This window comes from Metopolophium dirhodum, chromosome 1, assembly GCF_019925205.1.
Source record: "Metopolophium dirhodum isolate CAU chromosome 1, ASM1992520v1, whole genome shotgun sequence".
NCBI classification, from domain to species: Eukaryota; Metazoa; Arthropoda; class Insecta; order Hemiptera; family Aphididae; genus Metopolophium; species Metopolophium dirhodum.
In genome coordinates this window covers 25,088,403-25,103,809 of record NC_083560.1, presented here as the reverse complement: position 1 = coordinate 25,103,809, position 15,407 = coordinate 25,088,403, and the positions used below count along the sequence as shown (strand labels likewise).

General features: G+C 27.5%; 1 protein-coding gene and 1 pseudogene across 1 annotated transcript; one reads left to right on the top strand and one right to left on the bottom strand.

The window, feature by feature from the left end:
* The first annotated feature begins 280 nt into the window (after nt 1-280).
* On the top strand, nt 281-15,045 carry LOC132934893 (probable lysine-specific demethylase 4A; annotated as a pseudogene).
* On the bottom strand, nt 9,373-13,033 carry LOC132934885 (uncharacterized). Its single transcript, XM_061001289.1, has 4 exons — nt 12,950-13,033; nt 10,466-10,532; nt 10,307-10,378; nt 9,373-10,010 (listed from the first exon to the last, which is right to left on the bottom strand). Exons 1-4 carry the CDS (start codon nt 13,031-13,033, stop codon nt 9,373-9,375), a joined length of 861 nt encoding a protein of 286 aa, XP_060857272.1.
* Nucleotides 15,046-15,407: the final 362 nt, after the last annotated feature.

The window sequence follows — 15,407 nt, the reverse complement described above, 5'->3', positions numbered from 1 at the left end:
ACGCTCCGACGCCATGAAAAAGACGGTGGCCAGTGCCGCCATCCTTACCGTATAATAATCTCTCAAACGTCGTAACGTTATTTTATCTGTTCTATGGTCGTGACGTTCATAATAAAACAGATAGGTTGGTATGTCGGCAACAATAAATTGTACAAGGCGGTTAGCGCCTCCCACCCATCCCAACCATGGTCGTAGTAAAATTCGCCTCATTTCGTTGACCGTTAAATTACCCGTACGACATGATAGTACAGCGACGAACGAACCAGTCGTGCTGCTAGTAGGCAGGGTGTGGAGTGGTCGGCGAACAAGATGCGTATCAACAAGTCACTGACATGGGTACCTACCCGTCTATTTCGTCGTGATAAGTATTTTGGCATTTGTGTAATGTGTACCGTATTCGTCTCGTCGTGTTCTGTCGGAAACTTAGAAGTTCGACGTTAAATTCGAAATTATCGCAAGTGGAAAATACAACGGTCTTCCGAGCTCGGTGTTATCGTCGCTAGTCCGTTCGTAGATGGCTTGAGTTTTGTTGAAACCGCGATCGATCCATCGTTACCTAAACGTTCGTTTTTAACCAATCTACCTAACGACCGACACTACAATCAGGCACTGCGTTTGACTGATGAGTGAGTCCGTCGGACGGATTGAAAGAAAATCGAATACTGTTGTTGATGTATGTCGCGTAAATTATAATTCTCTACATTGATACCTATATCTCCGCCAAATTGTAAGTTTTCAAATGTGTTTTATTGTTAAAATCTGATAGTCGGATAGTTAGCTGAGGCTTTACTTTAAAAAAAAACCAATGGAATACTAATGTATATATTATATAAAAATTAATGAATGTTTGTCTGCCATCCGTCTGTCTGTCCTTTATGCATTCATACAATTTCAAGCGGTTTTTATAAATTATATTGTACCGTTATTTGAAATAAAATTGGAAATCGGAGTTTGATGCGACATGTAGGAACTCTTCGTATTTCAGATAAAAAAATAGTTATCAAAATCTAACAACTCCACAAGGACTGAGAATTATTCTTGTGAAGTAATTTTTTTTAGTATTATATTATGGTGGCAACCAGGGTGGCAACTAAAATATAAAATTTTGTATAATTTCAGAAAAGTCCCCTTAATACAGATTTTTTTTAATCTTCTACTGATTTAAAAAGATGCCACACTACATTTTCTGGTTTTCATCAATTGATAATAAATAAAGTCATAAATCTATATACATAGGTAATTTGGTAAGCAATTATTTTTTAAGTGTTTTTTTAAAAAATGAAATAAAACAAGATGCTCTATTAGTATTTAGCATCAGATATTCAAAACAACAATATATTCATTGCAATCATTAAAACATTTTGGATTAAAAATGTGGTTATTGTAATATGATTTATAAATTCAAATTTAGTTGTAGGTACCTACTTAAAACATTGATATTAATAATTATTTATTTATTATTTTAGATAAGATGTGTTCTGATAAAATCATGGTTTTCAGACCAACTTGGGCAGAATTTAAAAATTTCAGTAGCTATATTGAACTGATGGAGAAGGAAGGTGCTCACAGAGCTGGATTGGCGAAAGTAATAAATTATAAAATTGTTGCATTTTAATATCGATTTCAGATTTTATTGTTACAGTTCTACATTATTTTTCTTCTAAATATGTAATATTAATCTTGTAGGTTATCCCACCACCTGAATGGATAGCAAGAAGAAAGCGTTATGATGAAGATGATATTATGAGTTTGAAAATTCCAGCTCCAATCAGTCAAGTACTACTTTCAAGTACTCAGTTTTTAATAAACCAAGTCCATAAATGATTATCTTGATTTAGGTTGCACGAGGTAATCAAGGACTTTTTCAACTACTTAATGTAGAAAAGAAACCAATGACAGTATCCAATTATAAAATAATAGCAGAGTCTGATAAATTTAAGACATTTGACCACTTTGATTATGACGATCTTGAAAGAAAATTTTGGAAAAATATTATGTACAACCCCCATTGTATGGTGCAGATGTATCTGGATCTATTACGGATAAAGATGTTGATGTAAGTATTACATTTAAACATTTATAAATTACAATTTATTTGATTTCAAATGTATATGTAAATGAAGTAAATATTGTTTTAAATTAAATTAAGGTTTGGAATATTAACAAATTGGGTACAATATTAGATTATGTAAATGAAGATTATGGTGTTAGAATTGAAGGTGTCGATACAGCTTATTTATATTTTGGTATGTGGAAATCCTTATTTGCTTGGCACACTGAAGACATGGACTTGTATAGTATTAACTATATACATGAAGGATATCCAAAGACATGGTAAGATTATTCTAACATTTTATTATTATACTTTGTAATTATATATTATATATTTTATGTTACTTAAGGTATACAATACCTCCAGAACATTGCCACCACTTTGTAAAGTTGGCTAATCGCCTTTTTTCAACTGAAGCTTCAAACTGCTCTGCTTTTCTCAGACATAAAACGACAATTATATCTCCTAATATTTTGAAACAAAATTATATACCATTTAATAAAGTAAATAATTAAGAATTAATATTTTTAAACTTGGTTATCAGTAGGTAATTATGATTTTTTTTATGATCAATATTATTGTTTGTTATAGATCACACAAGAGCGAGGTGAATTTATGATAACATTCCCCTTTGGATATCATTCGGGTTTTAACCACGGATTCAATATGGCGGAATCCACTAATTTTGCATCTCCACGCTGGGTGGAATATGGGAAAAAAGCTTCACTATGTCATTGCAGTGAAGATTCAGTGAAGATTTGTATGGATACATTCGTTAAACGTATACAACCCGAAAAGTATGAATTATGGCTTCAAAAAAATAATATTGGTGCTCATCCAAAAGATTCTTCTGGTACTTTAGAAGCACTTTTGACTAGTAAATCTAACATATTATGTAATAAGAAGTAAGTTAGTTTTCATTATCCAAAAATAAGTTTTTTAAATTTGGTTTTTTTATGCTACAGCAATATAGGTATTCCAAAACATAATATTAAAGCTGGTAGAAAACGTCGTCATGTAGAACTTTTATCAAATTCTGAATTACCTAATGATACAACATATTCAAATAAAGCTGTAAATGTGAATAAATGTCTCAATAAGAGTATTAATTAATATTCAACAGTAAAATGTGACACTGTAAATGATAACGCACATTTAAATATAGTTGTAACTAAACCATTACCACTATTTAATTTGGAAAAGCCACTTAATTCATCTTTCACCAGTTCAAAACCCCACATGAATTCAAAAAGTCAACCATCTTAAATGACTCAAACAAAAAAAAAAATAGATTTGAAATCCACACGGAATTTTATTTAACCAACTCATGTACCTATGCCGATTAAGGAAGAAAAACATGAAATTGATGTTTCAGTTAATTTATTTTCTACTTATATTATAACAATCATAAAATATTAAATTTCAACTTTTTAATGTAAGTTAATATCAGCATTTAAAAACATAGTAGGACTAGCTGATGCCGCGCACTTTGTTGCCCGTTAAATGTATCAACTCTATATGATTTAAACTTTGTTCAATTCGTTATTTATTATTCGGTATATGGTGTTCAAAATTTATCTTAACATTTCCGTATCCCCGAATAAAAATTCTGATTCACAGCAGTACATTATCAAGTGATGGTTGTCTAGATAATAATCTTACCTTTAAATTTTATAAGAGGTCAATTCTATATAAATACACAGACTATAACCATACAGACTAAACTCTGGAACTACTTATCAGATATTTTTGTACATATTATATATATGTATATTGACAAAAGATAATAATACAAATCAACAAACATGATTAACCAATAGCAACCAATATATTACACACGGGTGGATTTTCCTAAAATTTTCTTTCATATAAACCTTCTCTATAAAATACTCTTTCGTTAAAAAAAAATCAAGAACATCTGATTAGTAGTTCCAGAGTTTAGCCTGTACAGAGATTTTCATTTCACATTTTTATAGTTAGATATTATATTATAATTTATATTTAAAAAGTAAAGCAAATATTTTTTTTTTTTTATTATTAATTTATAGCTTAAAAACCCACCATTGCTTATAGATGCATAACAATAATACTGATTGAGTATGTATATGTACAATAACAAATCGTCAATGTATATAATAAATGGTTTGTTTGTTCTCGTGGCAAAAAATTAAAACGATTCACTATAATGGATTGAAATTTCTAGAACGAATCATTTTATACGACGACACTCGTGGCAACCATTTATAAACTAAAATTTCTATCTGAAATCTCAAAATTCCTATTTGAGCACCTCCCGGGGTTGGTCCTCCCCTTTTTAAATTAGCCTATCTTTTAAGTTGGACCAAATTACACACAGTGTAAAAATTTCATCAAGATCGGTCCAGTATTTTTGGAGTTTATCCCGTGTTTATCACAAACACGTGACATAAGATTTTTATATATATAAGATATGCTTATAATGATCTTAAATGGACTAATTGAAGCAGATTGTTTAATCTGAACTTTGTTTATTTTTAGACGACAAAAACATACTGCACTTGAGACATAATACCAACCAAGTACATGGCTAGGAATCGTAGAATCCGATATTGTTGTATACAGCATCGTGATAAGTGGTTCTACTGTACAATACAATATTATGTCAACTGAAATTGGCAAATCATAGCAAAATCATCCATGTTACCCACCTTGAAGAAACCCACCAAAGCATTATTTAAACATGCACTTTCTGGCAGTGTTAAGGTTTTTAAGGAAAAACTCATAAGATGTGAAAAATGTTATTTGACCGTTCATAAAGTGTGTTATGGCATAACTATAGACACAAGTATTCATTGGTTGTGTGATCGATGCATGACAAATCCTAGGCTTGCTGTAAGTGTATTATAAATTAATAAATTATGTATGATTGCTCAAACTTAAAAAATAATTCTCAAGTCAAATGAATACTCTGACTCAAGAATTTATTATTTTTTATTTTTGTTATTAAATTTAAGTTTTTTCTGTTTTTCATTGATATAATTTCATAGATTAATCAGTATACAGAAAAAATATTTAATTTATCAAAAATAGTTTATAATAAAATATTAATAAGTATTTAAATGTATGTTCCTATAGGCTTGTGTATATTGTCCATTGAAAGGTGGTGCTCTAAAAGAATTTAAAATCAATGGATGGTCACATGTTGAATGTCATCTTTTTGTGCACGGCAGAAGTCCGTTATTACCTACCAATACTTTTTCAACAGACTTTATAACTAACCAAAAGGTATATTATGGGTTCATTTCTAAGTTGTATTTTTTTATACCTAAATTATGCAACATTTTAAATGTATTAAATATTTTACAGTGTGTATTATGCAATTTAACATCCGGTAATTGTTTTTGTTGCTCTGCAAGCGGTTGCTGTGCACGGTTCCATATTTCTTGTGGAATATTTGCTGGATATGATTATCAAATTAACCAAAAGAGCAAGCATATTATTTTAATCCATTGCAATAATCATTCATTTGTTCCAGATAAAGTAAGTTATTCTTCATATTGCTTAATATGTTCGTTATTTTATGGTGGATGTTTGTATTTTTAGAACCTTAAAAAGTATGGGCAAGGCACATGGAACGTACAAGGATCTCTGAATGTTGAATTGTAAAAATTGATGAAACTCCATTAGGTATTGTGAAATTCAGTGATGGTACAATACCAGACAGTATTACACTAAAATAAATTAAGGTAGTCTTGTTTGCTATACTTTTTGTATATTATTATCTTCAGGTAAAGCCCCTTATGTTAAATCACAAATTTACAAAGATACTTAAAAATTTTTGCCATCAAAATACAACATATAATTTTGCAAACATCTATACTCTTTTCATAATAAAATAGCACCAGGCGGCCACGGGCAAAACCGATTTTGTCACGTAAATCTGGTATGTTCTTATTCTCAAAAAAGTATAGGTTTAATTTTTAAATCATTTAATCTATAAGCTTAAACCTGAAACTAACTGAATAACAATAATCTTTTTAGACACAATATACATTTTCATGTTTTGATATATTTAATTACTGATATTGATTATATGTTTCTTATGTTATTCAATTATTTGGAAATACTTCAGAATCATAACAAAAGATTTTGGTTGTACCTTTGATATAAATAATAGAAATCACAAGTTGTACTAATAAATATGTAATTTAGTTGATAGTTTAATTGATTTTGTATTGTATGGTAAAGATTAAATTAAAGCAAAAAATATTAAAATACTAATATACTAAATTAATCGACCTGATTCTTAGGTACTTAATTCTTACCATATAAATTATCTTCGTGGCTTCTCGTCGTTTTTCGTACTACAGTTATTTTTATATTAAAATCACGATTAAAAATTATATAATATAAGTAGGTACTAGGTACATTACATTATAACAAATGATATATTGATATGACTAGCCCGTTCAAAATATCTGTAATAGGAAAATAATATGTTTAAACAAATCAAAATTAATTTATTAATTTCTAAAAGTATCAATACAACTAATAAAATCTTACCAGAATGTTGGTCGGATGAATTAGTGCCTCTTGGTGTGATGGCTATATTACTCTGCGGTGAAACTTCATTCATTCTTTTGTTTTCTTTAATAATCTAATTATTGAATTTTGTAGATGAATATGGCTTAGGCATCATGTTTTTGTTTTCTAAATCATCATTACAATTGTGTTTAGTTGATGTAGATGGTCTATGGCTAAGATTTGATAACTGTTTGGTATTATAATCTAGGGAAAACAATGAATATGTTGTAATAATATTATATACTCAGTCATAAGTCATGACCATTAAATAGTTCAAGAAGTAACGTATTATCACCTGATAAGACTATTTCTTCATGCACATCATGAATTAATGATTGGTAGTTGTCTTGTGATGTGACCTTAAATGGAGAATATGATGTATATACGATGGATGATATTTCATGATTACTTTCTGGAGTTGTTGATGAAGAATTATTCTCTGTTAATAATATATACATTTAACATGTAATATAATATAATAAAATATAATTTTTAATTAAATTAAAGTATGAAATATAAATAATAAAATACGAAAATATAATATAATAATTAACAAAAAAATTAAAACTTTATAGTATTTATTAAAACAAAAAAGGTAAACATACCATAACTTGTAACTGTTTTCTGCTTTCGGGTGAAGTCTCCAATTTACCTATCAAAATCTATCTCCTTAGAAACTAAATCATCTAAAAAAAGACAATTAACCAGTTATTAAAATAAATATAATAATACATACTTAAGTAATTGTATAAATTCAATAGGTATTTACCATTTTGTTTATTTTTATGTAATTGTAATTTTTCAATATACTGAGGAGGTTCTACATTTTTGATTGTAGTTTTTTTTTTCTTTTTGTGATTTCCATATTAGATAGGTCACTTGTCTCATCTGCTAAATTTAACCATTTCTCGAGGTTCATGTAATGTTCCTATTAAGTAAATAAGTAGTAATAAAATAATCTGCCTATTTATAAAATATTTACCAATGCCTTTTTTCAAAATTCTTGATTTAAAATAATTAAAATCAAATTTATTTGGAATAGTCCTACGTTGTATATGTTTTTGTATCATTTTTTTGGCCAGATGCATATGTTATTTTTCATCCAGTGAGTAGGAACAGCTTCTACAGCATCTTCATCGTTAAAACTATCTATGATCCACATCTTATACTGGTTTATTGAACTAAAAGAAAATTTTAGTTAATAAACAATTTTAATATGCTTGGTATGTACATGACAGCGTGTTACATAAATAACTGAAAATTAATATAATAAAGTTTGTTTTAATCAGTATTTTTTTTTTTTTAATTGATAGGAATGAAAGTTATTACTTTGTTATAGTCAATAAAATAATCATCTTTCAGTTCTTTCTTTTACATGGTATACAAATGTTAATAGTACATACATATTATGTTTGTATATAATATTGCTTATTACCATTATTATTTATATTTTGAGTAATTTAATTTTGGATGACCATTTTCCCCATAATATACATTAATTAATTGCAGATGTCTTCTAATGTTTATAATATATTGTTAGTTAATATTTTTAAAACTTAATTACTATTGTTTGAACTTTGAAGTTCAAGTTATTAAACATAAAAATTTAATTTAATAAAAATACATTTTTAAAGGTAAATTAATGATTTGAGAATCTATTTTATTGTATAAGATTTATATTGTCCAATTTATTAAATTAAGTTTTACTTTAACGATTGGTATAAAGTTATACTAATATCATTTGCAAAATATCATACATAATTATACAAGTTAACATAAAAAAAATAAAATATGAAATTTTATAATTATAATACTGTGTGTAGTAAAGGAATAGCTATAAGGTTGCTGTTTCTCGGAAATATCATAACCTTGTTTTTAATATCACTTATGTGTATCCAGTAATCAAAATTATCCGATAATTGTTGTACTTCATATATATTTAGGAGCAATGACTGAATTGGTTGGTTGTAAAAATATTTTTTTTTGAATAAATGTCTTTCTTATTAAAACAGTTTCTCCAGTTTCTTTTAAATGAGCAATATTGACTTACTTGATAATATCATTATTATTGGTACAACAATATAACTCTGCATCAATTTTACTTTTAATCTTGAAATTGTCTTTTACTAAAGTACTATATTGTAGATTAATTGTTATATTATCTACCAAAGGCCCTCTATTATGAGACCCTAAAATAATATAGTTTTTTGGTTTTGGTTTTGTAGGTTGGATAACTAAATTACTTCCTTCATGATATCTGTTTACAATTTGTGTTAATGGTTTGTCTGGCTTCCTCAGAATTGTCTTTAGAACCTTCATGTAGTTTTCAAATGGAAATGCACTGCATAAATCTAATGGTTCGTATCTTTGATAATCGTCAACTAAATGGATTAAATCATGAATATTACTGGATACCAAATGTCGTCCATAAATTTGTTCAAACGATTTTACAAAATATTCCAAAAGATCTCATGCATATTGGACAAATTCACTAAGACCTGGTGTTAAAAGTATGGTCATAGCTACACTTAAAGCTTGAAAGTTTTTAAAACAGTGATCACTCAACACTTTATCCAATACTATTGGTCCAATATATAATAAAAAAAGACCTAAACTCAGTTGCTTTCCAACGAGCAACTTTACTTCAATTAATGTTCTAGGTTTTCTGGAATACTCGCATACAAAAACTGGTTTTACTATTAAATCTGATAATTGATTAATTTTCCATGATGGCAAACGAACACTTAATGGGCCTTTCATAACATTAGAAGTTTTTTGACTACACCCAAACATACCAAGTGCATATTATCTAACGAAAAACCTTTAACAATATCAAATCTGGATATTTCTACCAAACATGAATTATTAGAAAACACATGATGACTAATTTGAGCTCGTTGAACATAATCATTATGTGTCCTTTCAGATGGTTCAGAATAAGGATAACGCAACCGGTTTTCAATATATTCCCCTTCAATTTTGCAACGTGTACATGAATAAAATCCATTAATTCCTTTAATTTTTAAAACAAATGATTTTGCTGGTACATCACAACAAACAACATCTAGCACAACTTTGTAAAACTTTCCATTGATGAAAATACCATTTAAAATGAATTGTTCAGCTTCAATGACAAAGTCTTTTAGATAATCATTACGGTCATTAGGTTTTTGTGTTCCACAATAAACTCCAATAGGAAAAACATGATTGGAAGTTGAACGTATGTATGCCAATATAGGCCAAAATTGAGTGGAACTGCTCTTAGAAATAGGTAATTCATCAATACCTACTACTAATTTAATTTCTTCATTTGAAATACTATCAAGAAAAAGGCATATAATACCGTTTTCAATACCAAAATGATAGTATGCACCCGGATTGACTTTTTTTAATACTATTGCATTCGACAGACTTTGTTTTTAACAATGTTCTAGCGTCTTTGGATAAACAAAAAAAATGAATATTTTTTTAAAATGGTTAAAATTCTATTGAGTGAACTATGCGTTATCTTGTAATGTAAAGCCCACTGTGCTGATTCTGACTCAAATAAATAACTATTTATCTCATCATTTGATATATTTGAATACTGTCGTTGTTCATCAAGTATCTCAAGCCTAATAGGATTTTGTTCAATATTTGAACTAAAAGTGTGTTGTCTTTTTTTTCTACATTAGACTTCATGATTATAACTTTTTGTTATTGGCATGTCTCTAATCAAACTACTACCTACTAGCTGAGATTCTAAATCTGATGATGAAATATCTAAGTAAAAATAGTGAAAAATAAATAAAAATGAATCCAAAAATACCTACCATTATTAATTATAATATGATAACCTAAATTATATACTTAAACAACTGTAGGGTTCTGGAGCAGTATCTGGAATAAAAGCTTCTACCTCCTTTAAGCCATTTAGCTATCACAATTAACCAATATTAATAAAACAACCTATTATAATTAAATTCACAATATCTTAGTATTAAAAAAAGGACATTCCGATATCGTTACTAGATAATAATACAGGTAGGTATCCGTTGATTAAAAATAATGTTCACTGTATTGATTAAAATTATCTTATATAATAAAATAAGGGTTATGACATTTCATAAAATATTTGAATTAACGGAAGATAAAAAAAACAAATTTTAATTTAAAAGTATAGTAGATAAAGTATAGTAAACACCTCTACTTAGTTAATTGTTCAATGAAAAATATCATAGAAATATTTCTTACATAGTACGCATTATACAAATTACATAATAGTTATATTATTTATCTTATTCCTTTATATCGTGATCAGGAATTAATAATTGATAATAAATTGATAGTCAATGTGACATTTTATAAAACGTACCAAAAACCAAGGCTTAAAAAAAAATTATAAATTATATTTTTCAATATTTCATACTCATAACCCTAAATGAAATAGTAAAAAAATGCTTTAACTAATTCTATAACTGATCTCTTGGCTGAACTTTCTTTGTTTGTAGACCGTTTTAAGGTATAATCTTTAAATTTTTTACTACGTAAAATTGTTGTTATTTTAATTGACTATGTTTTATATACTATTACATTTTATAATGTTTATAAAATTAAATAATAAGTACAAAATAATTATTTAATTTTAAATTTTAAATTTGATAAATGTCAAAATTTGAATATTAAATGTGAATAAAAAACAATTGTGCGTATGTATTTTTAATATTTTTCAACTGCTATTGTAACAATACATCAGGAGCCTTGTATTAAATTTTCACATATTATTACCCAATAAATACAATTTTATTAACAATTATAGAAAAATAATACTAAAAAAAATTAAAACTGACAATGTCGTAAACAGCTCAAAAAAAGTCAAAATATTTTCAAAATTTTATTGTGTATAGAAAATGAAAATATAAACATTCAGTGAAATTCCCATGTATCTACAGTTATTCGTTTTTGAATTACCACAAAATAACAACATCGCTACATGACAAATCGAGTGAATATTCAATGTTGTAGAAATATGAACTTCAAACGCTCATAAGTAGTTAATTTGATTTGCTTGTAGACCTTTTTTTTGATAAAGATAGACAAACTTATGAGGAATCTTGTATTATATTTTCAAATCTTTGATTTAAAAAGAAAATGTTTTATGAATTCTTAACTCAAAATAATTTGCTAATATTCGTGATTTTTCCGTATTTTGTCAATATTTGAACTTTAATTGCTTATAAATAAAAACTTTGAATAAAGATTTTTAATATTTTTCAAATGTCATTGTAATAACATAGTAGGAGCCTTGTTTTAAATTTTTAAGCTTTTTTACCCTACAAATAAAGTTTTATTGACATTCATAGAAAAAATTACTAATAAAATTGGAAACTGAAAATGTCACTAAACAATTCAAAATAAATCTAAATATTTTGAACATTTAATCGTGCACCTAAAGAGAATGCAAGTATAAACAACCATTGAAAATGTTATGTTCATTTCTTTTAGAGTTACATCAAAAACCAAAATCGATTTTGTCAAAAACCGATTTTGCGTAAAAATTCCCGTTTTTCTGAAATGTTTATGTTGTTTTTCCCGGCTCTTTTAAAAACTATTGAGAGTTATAAAATTTGACCTCCCGAATGCACCAACAAGATTCACTATAGTACAGTTGAATAGATGTCAGGTATTAACACTTGAGTTACCACCCGGATGTGATTAATATAACAAAATTCTAATCGTTGAATTTTGATAGTACTAACTATTTATTGTAATACTGCTAAGCCTTTCCTGCCGATAATCATAGTATTGGGTTTTAAATATATATTATTATAATGCTTGCCTCCAGTACCATAACAATACAGTGATTAATCCAAGGAATATTTCAATATGGTTTGTTGGTCTGGGGGAAGGTATAAATGAGTACGCTGTCAGATCACTGAAAATACTACAATGAAAAATCATTAGAATTTGTGTATATAATATGTAGAAATGCTGAAGTAATTTTACTATTTTATTCAGACTTGAAATAAACTTTAAAAATTTGAATTTTGAAATTTATTGATTTATCTGTTTTGTAGATAGTAAGATTGTATTATCTTAAATCATGATTTTGATAATGAAATCTATAAACATAACATCAATTGTATGTCCAGTATTTAAATTGGTAACCGTCCCTAACCCTAACCGCAATTATATTTAATAATTTGTTATCAACGTTTAATAAACCACAATTATTGATAAAGCAAGTTTTTTATGTTATTGTTTTAAATTTGTATAATTTTTTGAAAGTACCTGGAGTCCTGGATAACTACTTGAATATTCATAAAACTGACCATTTTAATAAAATCTACGTACAATTCCCAATAACACACCAGACATTTCAGCTCTTCCATTAACTTGTTTACCTAGTAAGTCATTATGATTTTGATATTGGCCCATGATATGACTATTTTTATGAACACCAATGTGTTGTATTCCGTATTGTCCGTATCGGCCGTATCATATGTGGTCAGAATTTATGTACAAATTATGATTACAGTGTATTTTTAATTATTAAATTAATAATTGTTACCGACCATTCAAAAACTGAAAAAAACTAGTAGTGAAAAAAAGTATTCGAATATGTATTCTGAATATATTTTTTAAGAACTATTCGAATACGTATTCTGAATACCTTAATTCCCATTTATTCGAATATGTATTCAGAATACAAAATCAAAGTATTCTTTACTATACTGACTTTAGGTCTTAATAGACAGATACCTAAGGTAACTAAATTTATCTTTTTAATTACTGATTAGGATTATATATTTAACAAATTTCCACAAATTGTTCTAATCACATTTTTATTTCAGAAATGTAACTTCATCAAAAATGTATTTTGGAGATGTCAACAATTATGATTACCATATTGATTGTACCTTTTATATAGGATTGATCGTTGTTGAAACGTCTAGTGAGTATATTTTTAAACATTCAATATAAATCAAACAAATCAAAACACTTATTTCCGTCCCACTTGAAATATCAGACTGCTGACTATCTGTTGTGCATGAATAAATTAAATAAAAGCATGACTGGTGTGGTTACAAATTGTGTTTTAAAATTATGTCTAGTGATTTGCATACCTATGTAAATGAGTGTTGGAATTAACTTATTTTACAAATTACTGTAACAAGACTAGTTTGAAACAGCTAATAAAATTAATTAAATCTGGTATCATTTCGTGGTTATTTCTTAATTTACTCTGTATATATATATTTTTTCATTAATTCCTAGAAACAATCTCAATAGCATTTTAACAAAACCGTGTAAATTTTTTTTACATATTATAATACTACACTTGGTACCTATGTGTTGTGTAGAACATTTTCTTAGCATGCAAGAAATATCTTATAAAGTTATCTAAAATCTGTGATAATAATCTTATTAGATAGGTGCATTACCTGTTGTTTTAAATATATTATTACATACAAATAACTTCTTTTTATAGATATTGTTTGAATATTTCATAATTTCTTAAGTGTTTTAATTTTACATTAACACACATCAGACATTTGTTATAATCGATTACTAAGTAAAACACTAAATGCCGTCCCACTTTGAACCAGACTGCGGACTGTCAGTTGTGCATGAATAAATTGAATTAAAAGTCAGATAATATATTAAATTCATTACTGATGTGGTTACAAATTGTGTTTTTAAACTATGTCAAATGATTGTGATGAAATTACTGTTACTACTAGGTTTAACTTATCTTTTGTTACCTAATCTTTCTGTGTAAAGTAATTTACACATACCTACTTATATAACTTATTGAGACATACTGTACCAGACATTTGTCATTATCTATTATTTATCTAATTGTGACTTGGGTAATGTTTTTAACTTCTCAATAATTAAGATGTAATAAAAATGTCCTGAAAAAAGTAACTCAAATAATTTAATTATAATTTTGATATGCAATTTGTAGCGTGCTTTACTCTAGTCTAAGAATTTCTATATATTTTCATTTCATCATTTCTGACAAAAAAAACAGTAGAAATCATTGATTTCATAATTATCAATTCTGTCTTTTTTAGGGATGCAATTTATCGTTATCCAGCGGCAACACACAGAACATGACACCCATTCTACATAGTCATCTTCGGGGAGACTTTGGTGCTTATTTGAATGTCGGCTACAGTATAAGCATACGTTTGTCATGTCTTCAGAATTTTTTAAGAGATAATTTTTTTAATATTCTCTGTATGTTTGAGGATTAAAGTCTAAACTGAACTCAGAACTGTCCATGATTTTAAATGCGTAGTATATTAAATACATTTCACAGTTAAATGAATCTTTTTGTTGTGGAACGTTTTTTAAAGGGCATAGAATATGTGATAACGGTGGACATTGTTGTCTGTCGTTACCGTACATTACATCTGATTTCAACATTTTACATACCTGTTTCAAACGAGCTATTGCTAATTGACTTTCTGTGTCATATGGATTAAATAAATCCATGATGTAACACTCTTCAGTTTTGAAATTTATAATAACTACTATAAAGTGACGAGTATTAAGTAACCATGGTAGAATAACCGTACTGTCCTGAGTAAAAGTAATTTTGTTATGCACTTCACCAATTTCTCTTTTTTCCAACAGCGATCTCGCACGGTTGACTGATAAAATGTGTGTGTTTTTTAAATCCAGCTTTTTAGCATATGACATAAAACAGATATCTACAACAAAGTTACACAACCATTCTTTCCCAGACAATGTATCAAAATCTTGGAAGTACAGGTCGGTCAAGATGTCACAATTTCGTTCT

Coding starts and splice junctions, on each gene's coding strand:
- LOC132934885 (XM_061001289.1), bottom strand. CDS start 13,033: ATGGGCCAATATCAAAATCATAATGACTTACTAGGTAAACAAGTTAAT. Junction 10,533..12,949: donor CTGGTGTGTTATTGGGAATT/GTACGTAGATTT, acceptor TAATTGTGATAG/CTAAATGGCTTAAAGGAGGT. Junction 10,379..10,465: donor AGAACCCTACAGTTGTTTAA/GTATATAATTTA, acceptor ATTTTTACTTAG/ATATTTCATCATCAGATTTA.